This window comes from Gracilinanus agilis, chromosome 5 (assembly GCF_016433145.1).
Source record: "Gracilinanus agilis isolate LMUSP501 chromosome 5, AgileGrace, whole genome shotgun sequence".
Lineage (NCBI taxonomy): Eukaryota > Metazoa > Chordata > Mammalia > Didelphimorphia > Didelphidae > Gracilinanus > Gracilinanus agilis.
Window position 1 is genome coordinate 122,161,893 of NC_058134.1, and position 23,517 is coordinate 122,185,409.

General features: G+C 35.8%; 1 protein-coding gene across 3 annotated transcripts in view; it reads left to right on the forward strand.

Moving 5' to 3' along the window:
* UBE2H (ubiquitin conjugating enzyme E2 H) overlaps positions 1–23,517 on the forward strand; it is a 144,623-nt gene that overhangs the window by 114,076 nt on the left and 7,030 nt on the right. For 2 of the 3 annotated variants that reach the window (XM_044677964.1, XM_044677963.1), the window contains one exon: positions 18,417–18,545. In XM_044677964.1, the coding sequence (XP_044533899.1) occupies positions 18,417–18,545 (129 nt within the window). Of the gene's footprint in view, positions 1–415; positions 456–1,465; positions 1,519–18,416; positions 18,546–23,517 lie in introns of all 3 variants that reach the window. The other variant, XM_044677962.1, reaches the window with a different exon arrangement.

The following is a 23,517-nucleotide window of genomic DNA, read 5'->3' on the forward strand; positions in this document are numbered from 1 at the left end:
CATTTCTCAAGGCTTTTAATTTTCTTCAAAAGTAAATATCCAGAAATGAGTAATGTAGTTGAAGGATTTGAACAATAAAAGTTTGAATATACTAGCAGTGTGAAACATTTAATGTTTTATATCATTTTCTTGAACTTTCAACTAAACAAAACTTTGTTTAAAATTAAATAATTGTATGTAGGAAACATAAATTCTCCTTTCTTTCAAACATATACTGGCTTGTAAAATTGCATAATCTATTTCTGAAATGTGAACTGTCTAAACTTTAATAACAAAAAAACTTACTGTTAAAATAATTTTGTGTATATTATCACATTTATTTTGAAGTGTTGAAATTATTTGAGAGACCTCATTTGAAATCTGCAAACTGTTCTTGGGGTATTTTTTTGCTACTAATTAACATTTCTTTTTACAGGATTCATGAATAAAATTTTCCATCCCAACATTGATGAAGCGTAAGTAAAAATTTCAACTAGTTTAATTAAATTTTTAGTAGAAAGCACTTCTAATTAGAGATCTTCTGTTTCTGTTCTGCTCTTACAAAAAAACACAAAGATATTTTCAGAGTCTACCAATATTTGGAATTGTTAATTGGAAGTTTGATATACTTTAAAAGAGTCTGTTGTTAGACCATTCTACAATTTAGGTTTTCTTCACCACTGTAATTAGAGTTCTTTTTACAAACCAAACATTGATAGTAGTATACTGCACCTCATCTCTTTACATAGATAAAATGTCTGTTTATAGTACCCACATTTCCTGGTTCAACTTTCAAAACAATGTACATATGTTTCATTATCCTCAAATTTATTATTTCTTCAATTTTGAAATTCTTTTTACAAGATTTTGAGTTCCAAATTATCTCTCTCCCTTTACCCCTCTTCCTATCCATTGAGAAGGCATGCAATTATAATATCAGTTATACCTGTGAAATCATGCAAAAATAAGCAAGAAAAAGAAAGTGAAAAAATTTATCAGTTTATACTCAAAGTTAATCAGTTCTCTTACTGGGGGGTGCAGATAGCATTTTTCATTGGGGGTCCTTTGGAATTTTCTTGGATTATTGTATTTTTCAGAGAAATCAAGTCTTTTATACTAGATCATTGTTCAGTGTACATACTTTAAAAAAAACAAACCTATTAATGAAAATTGATATATTTATAAATGGTTATAGTTGAATCCCACGTTTATTGTCATTTTAACAAATACAGATACTTCTCTTCTTTCCCCCATCCCCATTTTAGTCATGATATAGCGATATCTACACCTATATCATTTTCTGAGCATATCTAATTATGAAGCATCTCAGCATTGTTTTTCTGATACAAAAATTTCCCAAGTTGATGTGATTATAAAATGATCAATTAGATCAAAGTATGCTTCATTTTTTATGAGAAAAAAGAAATTGCCAGACCCATGAGGCCAAATTTTTTGAAATGCCACTCTTTTTTTTTTTTTTTTTCAGGTCAGGAACTGTGTGTCTAGATGTAATTAATCAAACTTGGACAGCTCTGTATGGTGAGTTTTTAGTGGCATGTTTGTGAATGTGGGATGAGATACTTACTAAAGAATGTTGATTTGATTTCTGTCCCCTCATTTTATTTATTTTGTGGGGGAGAATTGTATTCTCATTTTGTATATTTGATTGGGATATTTGTTCATTAAAGATTATCTGCTCTTAACTAAAGAGCAGGAGTTTTAAAGTTAGTAGTGTGATAGAAAGTATCTTTGTAATGTTTGTATGTATATGTATGTATAGAGTTTATATGAATTTATGCATATCTTTTTAGTTCTACAGAATCTCATTTTAAACCTGAGAAATTTCCTTAGGGAAATATATTTTTGAAAGCAGGTAATTTTTTGGGTAAGGATTTTCTGTTTTATAGTGTACCAGCCAGCCTTGTCAGGTTCTCTTTTATGGTAAGGGGATAGAGAAAATAATATAGCCTAGATTAGTATTGGCAAAGTATTGGCATGCATGCCCAGTTGGATGGGATGGGGATAAGGGAAGCTGCTCCATTCCCTGTCTTCCCAGTGCTTGTAGACATTTTTTGCATGCCCAGCCTCTCTGTCCAGCCCAAAGACCTCCCAGTCCTGTCCAAAGCAAGCACTTCCTCCCTCCACTCTCTGGGGTAATGCGAGGGGCTCATAGGCAGCTAAAAGTTGCAGTTTGGACATATATATTTGGAAAAACTTTGCCAGCGCTGGCCTAGATTATTCAGTTCAACAAACATTGTTAATACCCTACTTCAACAACCACTGCCTTAAGGAACTTTAATTTTACATTTTACAAATTATAGTGCTCATTTTTCATCTTCCCTGAATCAACAGGAATTTATTCAGTACCTACCTACAAGGTGATTATTCTAAGCAATTGGAAGAATAGAAGAAAAGGGAGATCTGAATCTTAGGATTCATACCTCCTTTTCCTTCTATTTCTGCAGAGAGGAGACCAAAGAAAAATTAACTAAAAGTACAGGGATAGTGCATGATTAGTATAGACAAAAAAAAGTAAGAGTTTATAAAAATACATTGTTATTTTGGAGGAGAATGGATTCTTTTTGAAAAGGGGCTCTCAGAACTTTTTTAAATTCAAGATACCAAGTCTTATTTACAAGCAGTTACTTCTACCTCAATGTGGTATCTTAAGTTTTCTGGTTGAAGTATCGATTGAGAATCAAAGAGAAAAGACCTGATTTTGTTTTAGATCAAGACATTCAAGAACTGATCATTTCTTAATCATGCTGCTTTAAGGGGAAGTATGGCTTAGAGAGGGAGTGGGGAATAACATAGCAAAGAACATATTCTGAAGCTAATTAAACATAGTCTTCTTTTTTTTTTTTGAAGACATAGTCTTCTAAAGATGGAAAGCTTATAGCAAACTCCCTGGATTATGATGATTTTTTCCTAAATTGCATTTGCAAGATATTTAAATCAAATAATGGGCCTATTCTTATTATTATGAAATAGACTTTTTTAGATTTTTCGTTTCTTTAATCAGAAAAGTTTTTGTAAAATTGATCAATCCAAGGCACTCCACTACTTTCAGCACAGATTTTAAAGCGGAAGGAAGGCTGGGGGTGGGAATGAAGATTTCATCACATTTATAAAAGTTGTTAGCATATATTTTTTTAGCACCTTGTAAAGAATTTTACAGGTAACAAAAATTAAATACATTTATCAGAATAAACAGTATAATTTCAATGTTACATATTTTACATAAGTTAGCAATGTTTCATTGCATTTGGACCTCTTGGTACAAGATTATGGGATATATAAATACAGTCATAAGAAGCTATTTTAAAGATTGAACAGTTTTTTTTTTAAATAGTTTGCTCAAAACTAAAAGGGTTTCTCAAGTTGGACACTGCTCATAGTGGTGTTAAAAGGAATTTATAGTAAATTAAAAGTAATTGTTTCTGTACTAATAAAAAGAACTAAATTAGATAACTGGGAAGAAGGTCCTTTCTAGCTCTAAATTTATGATGCTTTGTAATTTTCTTCATTTTTAATATAAAAAATTGTTATAAGCTTAATAATCAATAAAGACAAATAAACATGTTGAATAAAAAATAAAGCCTTAAACCCTTAGCATTTAGCAAAATGGAACCAAATAAATTAATTTTCAAAAAAGCAATACTTTGATACCTAAGTAGAGCTTTCATCTTATCAATATATAGTTACTTTCTTTCCATGGTATAGGTTGTGAACCTATCCTTACTTCCTTCACTCTGTGTTGACTTTCTCCATGCATTACTATAATCCATTTTCTGGTTGAGGGCATCTGGAAATTTTTTCCCCAGCTCTCTCTATAATTTCAAAATCTGTTGAATTCACTACAAATAATTAAACTATTTTGGGTTTACAGACTTTCATAAATATTTAGTTTTCAGTTTGTCCATTTCCTGTAGCAGACTGCTCTGATATCTCAGTTCAGAAGGCAAAGTAGATAATTTGATATTAATGACCTAAAGGAAAAAGTTGAGTTATAAACTTAAATACTCAACTAGAAAATAAAATTTTCTCTTATTAAAGTTGTTCTTGTATCTCTGTACAAATAGCATGTGTTTTTTTTGGGGGTAATGTTCATAAAATTGTATACAGTTTTTGGCCCAAGAACATAAGCATCTGGAACAGATCTAGAACATTTGTATCATTCCCCAAATAATTTTTATATAAATGTTTTCAATAATCAGTTTTTTAGAAGAGGAAATCCAGTCTTCAAATCGATTGTAATTTTAGGGAGTTTGTTGAGAGTTAAGTCCAGAAATCTAGTAAAATCCCATGATTTTAGCTGTTTTAAACTTATCTATACATTCTACCTTTTGGTTGCATTTTCATTCAGAATGATGATAAGGGTCTTATACTTTATTGGATTTTACCCTTTCCCCCCCCCCCCCCCATTCTTTTTCTGAGTTCCATAAATTTCTATAATCAGCTCAGTGAGGATTAAACACCTCCTTTGTGCCTGTCTTATCTCACAAATTTCATGAAGTTCACCTACTGTCATTTGACAATTACCACTTTTCTGCTGTAGACTCTAGTGATTTAGAATATTTAATTGACTTCTAAAAATGAAGCTATTTGTTTTTCTTACCTATTGGGTCAGATACAGTACTTAGTCATTGAGTACTCAGGTACCCCCTCTGAGTATTCCCATTCTGCCAATGTGAAAGTTGAGAGAGAAAGAAAATATTTTGCTTTAGGATTATAGGCAATCAATGATTGGTGAAAAAGTAGGCCACAGAATGAGTTCTCTACACTATGATAAATTTCTAGGATTAAAGAGCTGTCTGGGGCACTAAAAATCCAAGTGGTTTGTCTGGGGTCATAGAGCACTAATATGACAGAGACAAGCAGTATGAAGCAGAAGTATTAACTGAACCCATCTTCCTGATTCCTAGGCTAGGACTAGTCACTATGCTGCTTCCTTGATAATCAGTTCCAACGTTCCCCTTTCCCCAATGTACTTAATGTTGCTGTGGCATGACTTCGTGTAGTTTTTCAAGCTGTTGCGTATAATTTCAGTCTTTTTGTGAATTATCTTTGTCCCATTGTTACACAGCTTTGAGGAAGCATCTTAAGCAATCTTTCAGATATTGGTCAAACATGACTTTTGCTTCAAAATACTGTTGAGGTTTTTTTCCTTTTGAGTTTGTGTGTTCACAATGTTGCTATCTATTTATGCCAAATGGAAGCACATTTTTTTTTGTCTGCATGGATGATTGATTGGTCAACAATTACTGTTTAAATCAGGTTGAGAAATCAGTGTCCACAACAATCTCCACAACAAGCATACTACTGTCTTTATAACATTTTTCATAAATAGTCTCTTAGATAATATCTAGGCAGAGCAGTTAATTTCCAATACTATTCAAGAAATGTCAATTCTGGTAGATGAAGTGAGAAGAAATATGCTGAGACTGTTGGATTTGATAACCTTCACTGATTCTTCAGATGGAATGTGGCCCAAAAAGTGAATTGGCCACACACAGGCTCTATGCTTAGAACTTATTTAGAATCCAGTAGTGATTCTCCTTTCATCTCATAATGATCCATAATCATCATCATAATGATCTCCATTAGAGCTACCAAATGTTGTAGATTGTGAAGCTCACAACATCCACTAGGCTGTAGTACTAGCTGGCCTCTATCATGAAGCAGAAGCTGCAGAATAGCAATTAATGTACTGCTTCCTTTAAGAATCTGATTTAGAGGCAGTTTGCATTTTGGCCCTGGGGTAGTTCCAACATGTGTTTACAACTTGATCTGTGGACTTGCACTCCAGTTTGTTCCCTCTCTAAAATGTAGGATTCAGCATGCTGTGAACAGTGATCGCCCATGTTCATAGGCACCCTTGGAATCAGCATCTTGATGGTTCTTATATAGAACACTCTTTAAGTTGTTGCTCAGTGATTAAAAGCTTAATGCTGAACTAAGTATGAGCTGTAAAGAATGCCAGAATAGCTGGTTACCTATTAACTGCCCTCATTTATGGAAGGTTAATAACAAATCTTGTAGTCATGATGTTTTGTTTGCAGTCCTTAAGGTAAAAGGGGGTCATACCAGGTTTGTACATGAACAAAAAGACCTCAAAAGAACACCTAAGAAAGGAAATAAGTAATGATTTAAATAACAACATTCTCCTTTGGAACTACACTCTGAAAATACACCACCATGTTAAGAGTTATAAGAAAAGTCTGCATAAATTTTGATGAGAAAGAATTTAATTCCTTCAAGTGTCATTTGATTACTTGTATTGGTGGGGTTTTTTTCCCTTCAGTTTTCTGCACTTTGTCAAATAGTTTTTTTTCCCCTTTTTTTGCATTAAAAAAAAAAACCTTAGATGTCTCTGGAGCTTGAGGAAAGATGGTATCTTATAATTAGGTCAAAATCTTTAAAATGGGCTATCTTAACCTAATAATATGGTCCTGATTTACAATTTTAAAAATATGCTTGCTGTACATTTAAAAATGTACTTGCTGAAGTGTTTTAGTGCCTCATGCCTGTGATAATTGCTCTTTTCTGTAGCTACAAAATTGTCTGCTTTTGGTTTATAGACTTCTTAAACTATTTGGAGTAAATAATCCCAAGCATGGCAGTTTCTTTCAATGACTTCTTCAGTGCTTCATCAAATTTACTATTCAAACACTTTGATCTTGGGAGTAGTTTGAATGTCTCTTGGCTTTCCCTTCCAGCCTCAAGGAGTTCTTCCTATTTTTAAAAGATCTAGTTAGTTCTGATTTTTCATTTAGCAAGTCCTTAGTAAACAACTACCATGTAAAAGCCCTGTGCTTGATGTGAGAAATATTAGTCCTTGTCCTCAAAGATGCTTACAAATTAGTAGGGGAATAAAACACATATAGACAACTGTAATTTATACTATTTCATAGTTCAGGAAATATTTTTTTAAGTACTCTAAGGAAGGGTGGGTAGGTAGCAGAGTGGATGGAGCATCAGGCCTAGAATTGGGAGGTCCTGGGTTCAAATTTGACACTTCCTAGCTGTGTGAACCTGGGCAAATCACTTAACCCCAGTTGCCTAGCCCTTACCACTATTCTGTTTTAGAACCAATACACAGTACTAATCCTAAGACAGGAGGGAGTAAAGATTTAAAAGGAGGGGAGAGGAAGAAGTACGATTTAAAAATTGATTGCCAGGCAAAGGAGTTTAAATTTTGCTCAATAATATAGGCAACAATGAAGATTTCTGATCAGAGAAGTAACATGACCTGATCTAAGTAGAAGAAAAGTTATTCTAGTAATAGTATAGGAAGGACTAAGTGTAGTCAGGAAGAGCTATTTTTAAGCTGTTTCAGTAGTTCAGCCACAGTGATGGCCTGGACTGGGATGATGGCAGAGAAGAAAGTTTGAAGTTAGAATTGACCCGGAGTTGGTAATTGACAAGAGAGTAGGAAGAATAAATGATGTTCTCATGGTTTTGGTTATAGAAAAACATTTAATACTGACAAATCAGACAGCAAAAATGAGACCAGAAGGAAGAACAAGTTTTCAGGAAAGGATTGTTAAATTTTTTTTGTGCATGGTAAGCTTGAGATACTGATGATGGTCTGTAGACAGTTGAATATGTGAAAGTAGACCTTAGGGAGGAGACATATTTACAAAGAGCCTGTAATTGAAGCCATGGGAGTGAACAAGATTGCTACAGGAGAAAGTATAAAGAGAATAGGGAGGCCAGAGACAGAAACTTTGAGAAAACCTTTATTAAAAGGTCAAGGAAAATCAGTAGAGATGAAACAGTAGGGAAAGGAAAATCAAGAAAATGTGGTATTCCTGAATTCACGAGAAGGAGATATATTTAGTAGACAGGATGGCCAATAACATCAACAATTTCAGAGACCGAGGATACTAAGGCTTGGTGATTAGAAATTAGTGATTTTGAGGCAGCTAGATAGCTGCATTAGATAGCAGTATTAATGCTAAGATGGAAGGTAAGGATTAAAAAAAAATGGTGATTAGTCATTAAGAGCAGTTTTAGTTTAGCAATGAGGTTGGATGCCACATTGCAAGAGTTTAGAGTGTGTGAGACCTGAGGAAGTCAGTCAGTAAATATCTCTTATCAGGCTACTCATGTGCCAGACACTGGGTACAGAAAGAGGCAAAAAGAGGTCTTGTAACTCCAAGAGCTTATAGTTTGATGGGATACATGTAATTAAATATGCAACATGAAAATAGCTATGTGTAGTCAAACTATACATAAGAGAATTTTGAAGTAATCCATAGAAGAAAGGGCACTTGAATTAAGAGAGATTGGAAAAGGCTTTCATAGAAGATGGAATTTCCTTAGAATTTGAAGGAAGTCAGAAGGCAGAGATGAGGAAAAACAACATTCCATATATGGGGGACGACCAGTGAAAATGCCTGGAGTCAGGTGTTTGAGGGACAACAAGGAGGGTGGTGTCAGTAAATTAAAGAATATGTGGTGGAGTTGTAAGGTATAAAACAACTGCAAAGATAGAAAAGGAAATGTTATGAAGGGTTTTGAACTCTTTTATGTTTGATCTTGGAAATATTCAGGAACCACTAGAATTTATTAATTAGGAGTGTGCCATAGTCACACAAGAATTTTATTCTATTTTATTTTTATTTAAGTGTTTTACCATGTTTACATGATTCCCCTCCCCTTTTTTGTTTTCCCCTCCCAGAGCCAACAAGCATTATGTATTATCATGTATTATCACTCAATACCTATTTCCATATTATTCATTTTTGTAATAACTGTTTAAAATCCAAAACCCCACATCCAATACCCATATAAACAAGTGAAAAATTATGTTTTCTTTCTGGGTTTCTATTCCCATAGTTCTTTCTCTCGATGTGGATAGCATTCCTTCTTGTAGGTCCCTTGGGTTTGTCTTGGATCATTGTATTGTTATCAGTAACAAAGTCAATTACATCTGATCATCCCACAATGCTTCAGTCTCTGCACACATGCATTTTAGAATGATTGCATGCATAACTGAGTGAAGGATGGACCGAAGTGGAGAGAGGCTTGTGGTAACGAGACCAACCTGAGTCTATTGCAGGACTTCTAATGAGGGCTTGAGTCAAGGTGGTAAAAAGTGGCAACTTGAGACTTAAAGCTGCAGATTCAGGATATTCCACATTAAAGCTAGGTTCAGTTCTGTCTACTTATCTTTGGCATACTATATATTTATTGTTTTCCAGGAGAAACGTTGAGTTTCATCTGTTTATCAAAACTTTGCATGAAAGTTGCTCTCGTTTATGTAGAGCTGAATGGCCAATTTATTAATGACTTAAGCACTTGGCTACTTTCTCTTTTTCTCTGTTATCTATGCTTTTATTGCTCATGGGCATCTTTTAAGAAGAAAAATATGAAAAATTCAGTGGTCAATTTTTTTTTAAACCCTTACCTTCCGTCTTGGAGTCAATACTGTGTATTGGCTCCAAGGCAGAAGAGTGGTAAGGGTAGGCAATGGGGGTCAAGTGACTTGCCCAGGGTCACACAGCTGGGAAGTGTCTGAGGCCAGATTTGAACCTAGGACCTCCCATCTCTAGGCCTAGCTTTCAATCCACTGAGCTACCCAGCTGCCCCCTTCAGTGGTTAATTTTTGCTTAATTTTGTTAAAACAAAAATTTAAAGATATATACATGTTCTGCTCCAGTCTTAGAAAGTTGATTACAGGGTTAGGTAAGGGCCTTAGTGATAGCCAGGCCTGGAGTCAAGAGGCCTGGGTTCAAATATGGCCTAAACATTTCCTAGATACTTGATGCTGGGCAAGCCATTTAACCCTAGGTTCTTAGCTCTTACCACTGTTCTGCCTTGGAATTGCTACTAGAATTGACATCAATTCTAGGACAGAAGGTAAGGGTTTAAAAAAAAAAAAAAAAGAAAGTAAGTTGACTTCATAGTTTTATAGAGAATAGATACTCAATAAACCCAACAAGTGAATGAATGAAAGTGCTTTGGCTAGTTAATGTTTCAGACTTGTTTCATATAACTTATTAAGTAGATTTTTGACGTAACTAATGTACTTTTGAGATGTTGATTTTACTTAGCATTCAGATGAGAGTTTTGGCAATTCCTGATTTTCTATGATTGAATAGGGATAGCAAAGATTGATGAAATGAGATCTTTCCCCAAAGATGCTAATAGGTCCAGAAGTGGCCAAAGGGCCAGCAATTAGAGGGTAAAATCCATAAATCAATAACTAGTCCACCAAATAATAGTGACTCATTCTTATTAGGCTTATTTTCTCCTACACTTCTACTAAGGAGTTGTTTAAATCCCACTTAAAAAGAATAATTGTAAGAGACATCATTAACTTATTAATATCTATTCATTTTCTCATAAAGCTTTTAGGGGCTCCAAATAGGACTGCAGACTAAAGTTAGGCTAAAATTAACTGTTTGACCTTATCATCCCTTGATACTATTAGTCCTATGTGACTAACTGTCCCCAGAAATATTGTTCTGCTTGACTCAGTATTGTCTCATGATCATTTAACAACATTAAGTCGGTTATGCCTTTGCTGCTATTAGAAAGACATCAGGTGCAAGTAAAGTAAGTCATATGGTATGATTTTTAGGGGCTCTAGATATACCAACCCACTTAAAAACAAACAGAAATCTCTTTTATTCCATAGTCAGATTTTAGAGACAAAGGAGATTTTGGACATTATCTTTGTTTTAGATGACTAAACTGAGGCCCAGAGAGGTTAATTGTCCATGGTCACAAAGCTGTCACAAATATACGCTACTCAACACTCACTAGATGAAGTATTGAACACACAACTTGGATGTTTAGTGGGGGAATAGAGCAATGGGAAATGCAGAAGAGGAGCACATTCCAGATAAGAGGCAGTTATGGAAAAATGGGTGGAAAAAAAGGCACAAGGCATGAAAGTGCCAAGAGAAAATTGCCAGACCAGAGTGGAAGGGGTGGTGTTTGGAAATTATGCTGGCGTCAATAGAATATAAGCAAATTATGATGGCCTCGAATACCAAGGCCCCAGGAATTAACATTTGATAGCAGGTTGATGGCTGTTTCAACATTATTCATTTTTACCACCCATTGCCACCATCATCCCCTATCCCCTGCCTCCACATACACCATATGGAGACTGTCTTCATGAGTTACTGGGCCCTGGAAAAAAAGGTCATCTTTTGGCCAAGCTTCTAATGATCCCTTCTGAGCTTAGGCTACTTAGATTCACCCTTGTAAAGACAGATATTCAGTCTGATACTGGGGCTGTTTTCCCATGTCCTTGTAGGTTGGGTAGCACCTGCCCATGGTTTGCAAACTTGTATGAACCCAGAGTCACCACTACATACTTGGGAGACATCTGAGTAGGGTTTAATGGAAGATAGTTAAGGAAGATTAATCTGTTAGTGGTTCTTAAATTAAACTGGTAGGGAGGGAAAATGGAGGCTAGAGTCAAGGATATATACTTAATCAAAGTACGAAATACTTATTCTTTAACCCTAACCAGAGTAATGACCATGGATATAGAGATGAAAGGATGACTATAAGGAAGGAAATAAAAAAGCTGGGATGCAGAATGACTGAGGCTTTAGCTTAGGTGACTGGAGAATGGTGATCTCATTAATAGAGAACAGGAGTTGGAAAGGGGAAGTTGGGAAGAAATGAGTTGGGTTTTAGGAATAATGAACTTGAGGTGATTGGGTGGAAATTTGGTGGACTGCTCTAGATTTGGTAATTCATTATAGGTGTTGAAGATAAAAGAATAGATCTCCAGAGTTAAAAGAATGTTCGGATGAGATTTAAAACATAAGTGCCCCTGGGTAACATTGAATTAAGTGCATTTTGAGATACAAATGACTCATACCAACTTCTTGAGAAAAGGTTTATATAGAGAGGACAAAATGTATAATAGTTATTGAGTACTATAGAGGAATGGGAGACTAAAGGGGAAAAGAAGGCTATAGGAGAGGGAAGAAATACTTCATCGACCCTGACTACTGATAGCCATTTCAGCCTGTCACTAGAGTGGCAGAATTATTTTCTGGACAGAAGTAGCTTTTGGTATGATGGGATAATTTCCTGTTTTAAAATAATCTATTTTAGGATGGTGGGTGGTGGGACAGTGAGCATCTGATAATAAGCAGATCCAGTGACTGATACCCCTTCAGCAGGCCCTCAGATTGCCAACTAATTGAGAACCATAGTAGTGGCTAGCCAGTTGGAGCTTTGCACTACCACCTAATTTTCATTCGAAGTTTAGCCATGTGCTTTATAAACAGATGTCCCATTTTAACTGAAGGGAAATTGGGATATGAAAAAGGAATGTGTGGCCACCTGTCATAAAAAAAGACACATGACTGGTCAGTGTATTAGCCTTTAAAAAACAATTTACTCAGTGAAGAATTGGGAGTTGGTAGATTTTTTAAAGATTCATTCCAATGAACATATTTTGAAGAACATATAGAAACATGGGTAGTTGTGATTTTTTTTCTTTTGGTTACTACTTTCTCCTCCTGGAAATAAGATTGTATCATTATTATTATTATTATTATTATTATTATTATTATTATTATTTTTAGTAGTAGTAATAGTAATATTTTAATCTAGCCCTTTGGTATAGTTTGAAAAGTACTTTACAGTAATTTTTATTACTGTAAAGGACAGCATATTATATTTCTCCTTTTACAGATGAGGAACTTGAGATGCAGAGAGGAAGAGACTTGCCCACAGTCACACATCAAGTCATGGAAGACCTGGGATTAGCTTTGTGGGTTTTTGAGTATGTTCCTCCCAAAGAGTCAGGTTGCTTCTAACCACTTCCCCTTTTCTTAGATGTTTCTCATCTTTGACTCCCCTCCTTCCCACCCCAAAGAACCTTGCTACTTTGACCTACTTACTTATTCCCTTGCTAAAGATAATTCAGTATAATTTCTGTCACTACTGATTTTACTACAAAGTAAGCTTGAGAATACCAAAAACAAACTAGCTTCCCTCTCATGCCACCCCTGCCCCTATAGGATCACCGCATTCACTTTTAAAGAGCTTTCACAAACTAGAGCCTATCAGCACAACAAGTTAGGGTCAGGTGGTGGCCTGGGAAAAAATTAGAGGAAAGGGTTAAAAGTAAGGATTAAGAACTTAGTTCATGGAAGGGAAAGAGTAGTTATGTGTTACTGACTCACATTTATGTGATGATTTAAAGGCACCACACACTTCTGCATAATAGCACTTGAAAGTTTGCAAATATCCCCATTTTACAAATGAGGGAAACCATGGCTCATGCTGTCACTTTTCCAAAGGTCACAGGGTTGGTTAATGTCAAAACTGTTCCACCTGACTCTCTTGACTCCAACTCCATCTTAACTATGCTGCCTTTGTCTTGAACAGCTAAGTGGTGTGGTGATTAGAGTGATGGGCCTGGAGTCAGGAAGACCTGAGCTTAAATCCAACTTCAGACACATGTGTGACCCTGGGCAAGTCACTTCACCACTGTTCGCCTTGGTTTCTTGAACTGTAAAATGGGAATAATATAGCATCTCCTTTCCAGGATTGTTGTAAAGATCAAAGGAGATAATGTTTGTAAAGCACTTATCACAGTATCTGGCCCATAGTAAGCACTGTTGTCATTTTGCTTTCTTTGTATTCTGAGAGCTTAGCAAAGTGCCTAGCGTATAATATTGCTAGCTGCTATGCTTAAAGCATAGGAGCTACTTGTTGACTGAAAAAATGGAATTAAGTGGGGTTAGATTGCTTTGAGAATGAGAAAAAATATCAGGAGGCAAGAACAAAAAAGGGGAAGAGGTGGTGAAAGGAAACAAGCATTTATTAAAAACATATTATATGCTAGGTTGGCACTGTGCAGTCCCTGCTCTCTAAGAGCTCACAGTCTAATGGCAGAGTCAACATAAAAATGTTGCATAAACAAAAATACATATAGGACAAAGCTGGCGATAACAAGGGGAAGACCCTAGCATGGTTCTTTTTGAGGAATCTGGGTTTTTTATTTTTTCTTATTAAAAATCCCTTGAAGGTCAAAACTATCTTATTGTTTTCATTCCTCACCCCACCTAGCACAGGATCTTTGAAAACTGAAGGTAATAAACATTTATTCAATTGAAAAAATAAGATTTAACTACAGTTTTGCTGGTTTGTGCCCAAAACTTAACTATGGATGTTGCCATGTTACAAACATTATTATAAGAGAACAGTCCATGAAGCATCTAGGGACCAGTATTCTGTGGGCCACATTTTGAGAAGTAAAATAGGATAGGCAGAAATAAGAACTATCAGTTTTCCTATCTTTTATTATGAACTGGTATTTTGAAGATCTCTTTTAGTTTAGCTTGGTAGTCATATCCTTTGTTGTCTACAAGTCATATGATTTTGAACAAGTAAGTCCTATCTTGGTTTCCTCCATTGTATTGCTTTTCAAAATGTTAAGGATTAATAATGATAAAAATGGTTCAGATTTGAGGTTTTAAAAAAAGTTCTCAGATTACTAAGAATCACAGTTTATTGTGACTGACCAAGATACATGCCCACTTAAAAAAAATCCAATATATTTAATCCTAGGATTCGTTTGGCCCCTTCTTGGTCTTCTTGAAGGGTAATTGTTTGAGACATATGTGCCAATGGAGAGAGATAATTCTTATTTACTTCATTTCAACCATCTTTTAAGAAGGGTCAACTTGTTCTCTTGAAGTATCTTTAGCCCAGTGAGTTGGTATTTGTAAGCTGGCATCTTTATTTGCATGTGGGCTCTGTAATTTTCTTTTTCTGCTCTGTATAGTTCGTGTTTTACAGACGTGACTCAGCACTTCAGTGAAATGGAACAGGACAGGGTGTGTTGATTCAGGAAGAAGGTAGAAGCAGGAAGGAAGAACTAATAACTAAGGTTTCTTTTGCTTATTAGAATTATTGCCTAGGCAGAACCCCTATCAGTAACTTTAAAAACAATAAAGTTGTAGGGGCAGGGTTTGAATTCTTCTTGTAATATATGAAATACTTGGTTATGAAATATTTCTGAAGTATTTCTCTAGCCCTGAAGCAATTTTGAATGTTTACTTAAAGGACATACTTATGCTCTAAATGATTTTTGTGTGTGTGTGTGTATGTGTGTATGTGTGTATATGTACATAAACAATCAGCTTCTGCTACTTTGAGTAGCATCTATAATAACATTTCAGCATGAAAAAGCCTCAGGGTTAGCAATAAGCCCAGATTGATCTGAGAAATGTTTTCATTTCCTTTTACAGAACTGCTTGAAAACATAAGCTTGTAGATTTAGAGCTGGAAGGGACTTTAAAGGTCCTCTAGTCCAACACCTTTACTTTACAGATGAGTAATTGATAAATTGATGAGTAATGGGAAGCATAAAGAGATGACATAATATGGCCATTGACCCTCTTTGTGGGAGTAGAAGACAGCTTTTGGACTCTGGTCTTCTGACTTTGTATCACATATTTCTTTGTGCCACATGAGGAGACCACAACAACAGATCTGCTTGAAATGTTCTGGTTCAAGTGATTTCCTATACCATGAATTCCAAAAAAACTTTTTTGAGTATTTTGAGCCCAAAATGTGAAAAAGACATTGGACTCACAATGTGTGTGAGAATTTAGTGTAGACACTGAAGGAGACCTTCACCACCACTTGAGTTAGAGACTTTGTTGGGACCTAGCTTATATTAGTCCGCTGATAGTGAGGAGTCACTTATCTCACTCTTAAGAATTATCCATGGCCCTTTGTCTTTCCCTTTTGCTCTGTAAACATGGCCATTTCACTAGTCATTTGTACTTCTATCAAAGGATAAATGAAGAAAAGAAAAGGGAACAACAGAAAGTAACAGATTTTGCTGCTGTCCTCGGGGTCCACACAGACCTGCCAACCTGCAGATGAAACATACTTTATAAAAAGATCCTTTGCTTTTTCACTAGCTAAAAATAAACCAATTTGGTAAAGTTAGACAATGAATCAGCATTATAATAGTAGTGGAATTGTAGGATTTTGGAACTAGAATCTCTATTACCCTGGTGATAATCTAGTCTAGTCTATTTTCAAATTTTATACTTGAGAAAAACAGAAACTCAGACAAAATCAGCAGAATCACAGCTAGTGATTATCTATGGTGGATTCTATAATTGCAGATGTTTGGCAAAGTCCTAGAGAAGTATAGGTACACCTAATCAAAAATCCTGTGTTTAGGTTCACATAATTTTTCATGCTATAAAGCAGCAGTGGTCACTATACTTTTTTGATCACTCACACTATCCATAAAAAAATCTTAAATCAACACAACAGTATGTATTTACTTTTTTAAAAACAAATTATATATATGTACTAGTATACTAGTAATTACATACATTATAAAAATTACACAAAAACACATTTAAAAGGATGAGATGAAGACGAAATAGCATTTTTGATAGTAGAGTCAATAGGAAGCCACTTTTAATGAATAGGTGAGTAGCATAGTCAGGCCTGCACTGCACAAAGAAAATTACTATGACAGCTCTGTGGAGTATGAATTGGAGAGGGAAGAGACCTGGAGACCAGTTAAAAAGGCTATTCTAATCCAGACACATGTGAGAGAAATTGTGGTGGTAGAAACCAAATTTTAATAAATGATCCAGATATGTAGAGTGAGGGAGACCTAGAACCTGAAGATGATACTGAGATTGTGAAGCTGGATAATCATTCCCTCAACAGTAATAGAAAGTTAAGATGAGGGTTGGGTTGGGAGGGAGGAGAAGATAATATAATGAGAACTGGGGTACAGATCATAGCTATTCATAACCTCCTTCTGCTTCACTCAGTATTGTCTCACTCAAAATGAAGAGAAGGAAAGTGGGACTTTTAATCAATGGTTATTGTCCAGGAATTTAGAACCATTCTCCTCACTTTCCAAAGGGCACTTGCCATGGCCTCAAGGTGACCAGGAGATAGGATGTATTTGTGTTATTTTCCCAATAACATCTGTATAATAACTGGCTATCCTAAAGAGTAGATGAGATTCAACCTGATTTTCTAGACTTCTATTCGTCCCAGCTTTCTACTGGTTGATCATATATCCTGTGGAGTCAGCCCATATGCCATACCCCCCATTTAGAGACTACTTAGAACTTTCTAATTTGTTTCTATGTTTTGTGGATCATTATGTGTTGTAGTGACTAGAAGTAGCAAATGGAGGGTGAATTAGAAAGAAACAATAAAAAGAAGTTAGTGTCAACTTAGCAAAATCTTGTTTATGTTATGTTTTAAGGTCACTTCTCTTGTATAAGGCCATGCTTACATACAGTTTTACTGTTGAATTAGTGTCTAGTTACTTGGAATTTTGAGTAGTCTTCCTTACCCATATTTGGGCTAAACATGAGTTTTTGCTGATGTAGGAAACTCCTAGTGAAGGGAATACCCTCTGCCAATTCAGCCCTGTTACTATTCTCCAATTTATAGTCTTCAGAGAGTTGTTCAAGACCACTCACTGATAGGTTAAGTGACTTCCCCAGAGTCCCATAGCCAGTATATATAACTAGAACTTGAACTACAAGTCCAACTGAGTTGGAAGTCCATTCACTATCCACTATGCTCAGCTCCTCCTGTTACTCTGAATAATTGGAGGAAGGGTCTACTGAGATGAGACCCTGTAAGAAGTTTGCATTCAGATATCATGTCTTGAGAGGTCTCACCTTGGTACATTCGAAAGAGGGCTAGATTTGGAACCAGAGGAACCAGGTTCTCATTCTGCTACTTAAAATCTGTGTGATCATGGCCATATCTCAAATTTGTTGGGTCTCAGTTCTCATTGATAAAAATGAAGAGGTTGGACTTGATGACCTCTAAGGTCTTTAATCTTATGAGCCTTCAAAATTCCATTGAATTTCTTTAGAGAAATGTGGTGTTTAAATGTTTACTTTGGGGTGGGAGGAATAGGAGGTGAGGAAAGGTCATGTAGAAGATTCTTATTTCAAGAAAATGTAAGAAATAAAAATAGAATGATAGGGATTGCTAAGGAGAAAGCTATCATTCATAGCAAATTATGTTGTATTCTTGCTGAATTGTTAAAAAGGAAAACCAACATGTAGAATAAATTAGTTATAGGTATTGTCTTTAATTTTAGGTTCAAGACATAATTTACTATAGAACTTAAATTCACCTGTGGCTCTTGGAAAAGGAAAAAATATTGCTATAATGGTTGTCTAGGGGTTGGATACCAAGCATGCACTCAACAACTTTACCAGCTAAAAAACAAACTTTATGATTGCCGGGGAAAAAGAAATTGAAACCAGTTATCATAAGCTTGTTTAGTAGCTTGGCAGGTAATAAGAAAGACAATAAGTGAATTCCTGGAATATATGTAATAGATGACATAGAAAACTATCTACTTTCTTGTTCCAGTGCATGAAAAGTATACATTTTCAAATGTTGAAACACTTATATTTGTGCTTTTGTAGATCTTACCAATATATTTGAGTCGTTCCTGCCCCAGTTGCTGGCCTATCCAAACCCTATAGATCCTCTAAATGGTGATGCTGCAGCCATGTACCTTCATCGACCAGAAGAATACAAACAGAAAATTAAAGGTGAGATGATAAACAGTTTTGCTTAGAGGCCATAGGGCAGTGATGGCAAACCTATGGCATATGTGCCAAAAAGGGCACACAGAGCCCTCTCTGTGGGCACGATTGCAGTCGCCCCCCAGAGTTAATTTCTAGAAAGCCAGAGGGACTTGGGGTGGATCTCTACTCCCCTTCCCTTCTCCACATGTCTGAGGACATTCCTCACTTACCTCTGCCCAGTAGCCCAATGGATCTCTGCTTGGGTGGGGGTGGGGAGGCAGGAGATGAGGCATACACAGGGTCTAGGGGATGGGATGAGGGTGGGGTCCATCATTCTATATCTAAAAGGTTAGCCATCACTGCCATAGAGTTTAATTGTTCTTGTGTTTCCACTACTGTCCTGACTGCTCTCCAGGCTTAGAATGAGAAGTGTGCTCCAGGACAAGTATCAGTAACCTTCTTGGCAATAACAGACCACTCTTTCCAGGGCTGAATGTTGCTCATGAATAAATGTCATTGGCAAACTTAAGGGAAAGAAATAGAAACAGGAAAGAGAAGAAGGAAATGAAGGGTTTGGAAAAGGTGAAGAAGCACATTGTGGTGGATAGTTGATGGTATACCAATATTAATTTCATTGTAAATTGTCTAATTGTATTGTATTTAAGCTTCCAGTCATGTAAAGTCCTGAATTCAGGTCCACCACTAATTCAGGGCACCATCACTCTGCCCTTAAAATCACTCTGCTGTTTCAGAGGAGTAAGTTCAAACTAGTAGAGTGATAAATGAAACCCAGTAGAATTAGACATTTTAGCCTTGCCTCTCCCATTGTAATGACTTAGAAGCAGAGAATGCCTTTCTGCCTCTTTCCTCAACTGTAAAATGGGGGTAATGATAGTACTTACTCTCAGGGATATTATAAGAATCAAATGAGACAACATTAGTAAAAAGTGCTTAGCCCAGAGCCTGGCACATAGAAGGCACACTATAAATGTTTATAATTCTTCCTCTTTCCTACTAAAATGTACAATTGGAACAGTGAGTAAACAATTGGCACTATATTAGTTCCCCAGGATTAAAGTGAACTAATTATATTCATTTGTTGCATATATTTAGAAGCTTAGAAACTTCTTTTCCCATTCTGAAGTTTTAGGGTACATAAATTATGCCGAAATTAAAATGAAAATGTCACCAAAAAATCAAAGGCACTATGAAAAATCTCCAGTTTCTTCAGGTTAGGGCAGACTTCCCTTTGGTGACTGTCCAATTTAGCATAACTTGCTACCCACCTGCTCAGCAACCTAGAACATCAGCTTCCTCAATAAATGCCAAGACTTCTGGCCTCTTTGAAGTGCACCTGCAAGAGATTACAGTCAAAATTATTTAAACATGGCTTGTGGGTGAGTCTTTTCATGAAAACACAGGAGAAAAAAAAATATTGGAATATGTTTTATCTGTCACCCAATGGTTTCTTCTCTTACCATCTCCAGTTTCCCAAAGGCTTTTCATAAGTAGGAAAAATAAACCCAGAAAAGTTAATTTACTTTAAGTGGAACACTTGGTACTTAATATCTATGCACTCAATGCAACTAAGTATCTTTGAAGTGTATGTAAAGCACTTTGCCAACTTCAAAGCCTTGTACAGCAAAATGAATGTCAATTTCGAGATAAGAGTTTTAAAACCAAATATTAAAATTTTGGCCAAGGAAGTGTCTAATGGCAGGATTAGGTAATTTTAGATAGAGCGATTCATGTGACAACATTGCATGGATTTCTGGTGTCTAGTCTTTACTATAGGAAGAATTTAGATAGTTATTTTTGTATAGACAGATACAGTAGCATAATTCCAAAAAAAAAAAAAAAAAGACTTACATACTCCCTCTGGATTAGCCAGATCTGACCCAAAGAATTGGGTTAGTTCCTGAAATGAGAATGGTGCAAACCACTTTTTCATTTCATCATCTGTGGTTGTCTTGAGAAGATAGAGGCTGCCGCCTTACCTGCCTTACCTCCTTTCCTTCTGTAAATATCTTCAGCTTACATTTTAATACTAGATTAATCTCTCTAAAATTATGTTTCAATCATTTCACTCTACTAAACTTTTTTTAATGACTCTCCTTTGCCTAAAAGATGAAATCCAAGTTTTTTTACCTAGCATTCAAGGCCTTCTCTCCCCCCCCCCCCCCACCCCCCCAAACCCTTACCTTCCGTCTTGGAGTCAAAACTGTGTATTGGCTCCAAGGCAGAAGAGTGATAAGGGTAGGCAATGGGGGTCAAGTGACTTGCCCAGGGTCACACAGCTGGGAAGTGTCTGAGGTCAGATTTGAACTTAGGACCTCCTGTTTGTAGGCCTGACTCTCAATTCACTAAGCTACCCAGCAGCCCCCTCAAGGCCTTTTTTTATATCCTATATCAGCCTACCATTTTTGGCTTCTCTGTTTTTAGTCTATACCCCTACATGAAACCTATTCACTTATTTGCTCACTGTTTCTCAAGCACATCTTATATTTCCTACCTCTGCCAAAACACCCATCTTATCCTCCTTTTCCTTATAAATTCTAGTTGTCCTCAAATCCTATCTTTTAAGGAAAGCCTTCTTTTAGTACTTATTGTCTGCAGAACTCATATGGCACCTAATTAGGTCCCATATTGTAAAATATCCCTTATTGTATTGTCTTGAACTGTTGCTTATTTTTAAATTGTTTCATTTTTGATGAATCAAAAAAAAAAATCTGTTTTCACTCTCCATTCTACCCTGCCCTGGAATTATGGTTGGCCTTTGTCTGGTGCTTTATATAACTATTTCTACCAGTAGAGACATTTAACATAAATTTTGGTCCTTAGTGGAAAACCAAATTAGTTTCAAGGTGAATACACTTAAGGAATTCCTACTAACCAGATCTGTCAGATACATCTACCATATGTGAAAGATTGGTTATAGACCTCCCTAATGATTTCAGCTTTTATCAATTGTTAGGAAGTGGTTTTAATAGCTATTTTGTATATTCCCCTGCTTTTAAAGCAAAACATTTGATGCCATGCGTTTTGATTCTAAGACTCTTCTAAAGTTCCCTAAGCCTATAAATGTGAACAATTGATGTTGAACTTGTAAATGACTTAATGGCTAAATGAAGGACTGCCTTTTCAAACTGTGAGAAGTTCTTAAAGACACTTTATTTGTTGGAATTTAACTTTTAGAAAGGCTTTTGAAAACATTTCCCTTCAGTGTCTAAGAGGTTTTTATTGTTATTTGGTAAGCATATATTTCCAGGGTAAAGACTAGTAGGAAAAATAGTTCACAATTTCAGTAATTATCTTACTCTTTAAGATTCTACACCATTAGTAAATGAAACTCTGCTTGCATTTCATGAATTACAAGTGCCTAAATTTCTTCCTTAGTATAGCATTTTACAATGAGTCTATCAATACTCTTTTTTGGAAATACCTTTGAAAAATAGCTTCAAGATTGATTTAAATTGGTTTGGAAAATAGCCTTTGAAATTGAAGCATAATCATATGGCTGTGGTATAAATTTACTTACTACCCTTCCTCAGTATGGAAATTACTTACTACTTTTCTTTAGCTAATGGTATAGGTCATATATGGTAGATAATATAAATGATCAGATCAGGGCTGCCCAAGTTGGGAAGCAGTCAAGTGCTTATGTGCTTTGGCATTACCACTATTCTTTCAATATTGAGTTACCTCTGGCTAAGAACAAGTAGAAGAAACTGAATAATGACTCTGTTAGCTAGTACATGATTGCATTGATTTCTTTGAAAGTCAGTATTTGTTCTCAGTTAGGCATTTAGTTTCTTCTGCTTTTCTAAAGATAGGGCTAACATAGAGCTAACATGGAGATTTGAAAGGCCTTCAGCTCCTTTCCAGCTATTTTCTTTGGAGAGACTCCCTTTAGATAGTATAGGAGGCAAAAAAAAAAAAAAAAAACCCAAAGTATTTCATGTGCATATATATTCTGGTCAAAAAGTTAAATTTTATATGCTTTACATGGGAAGAATGAGACTAATTTAATCCCTCAGAGTTTAATTTTGTCCCCTAATCACCACCCTTTAGAAAACCTTAAAACATTTATACTATAATTAAGAGATACAAAGTTTTTGTGAAAATAGCCCTGGACTTGAAGTCAAAGGACCTGGGTTCAGATCCAGACTTGTTGTTTACTGCTTGGATGATCTTGGGTAAATTATTCAACCTTTCTAGGCTTCAGTTTCTTTAAGCATTTGGGTTAGGTGTGAATCTTCTCATGATATAGATTTTATGTGAATATTGTACACTTAGGGTTTATATGAGTATCTTTAGTGGTTTATTTGGTCTCCCCCCCCCCCCCCCCAACAGATTTCTACCTAGGTTGAAAAAGGCTTATTCTTAGGTAAATAATGCATATTAAAGCCACTAAGAAGCCACTTCTGTCTAGCTAGGCAGCTGGTAGCATGGTACATGTGGTGCTGAATCAGAAAGACCTGCCTCAAGTTTCCTCATCTCTAAAATGGGGATCATAATAACACCCACCTCCTTGGATTATCAGAACATTCCCATGAGATACTATGGGAAGCTCTTTTTAAGCTTTAAAGTGCTCTACAAAGGCTAGCTATTATTAGTAATTTTTTTAAACTTACTGAACTATTTTTCAGTGACCCTTTTTAACCAGATAGCCTAGGTTCCTGACAGGCAAAATCTATGTATAGTTCAATAACATTTCAAAGTCTGTTCTCATAGTAAGAGGGTAGAGTTGCCTGTGATTATAAACTGTAAAGCAAAGACTTGTTGTTTTTTTTTAAATCCATAGAATACAAAACAATCACAAAATTTTTGAGGCAAATATTTGTAGGCAAAATAGAAACAGGCAGGAAGCATATAAGAGTACACATTGAACCCCTTCCCTCTGTCTCCACCTCCTAACTTCCCTGACCTCCTGCACATCTTAGTCAAAATTCTACCTTCTGCAAAAATCTCTTCCTGGTCATTCTTGGCAGTGCTC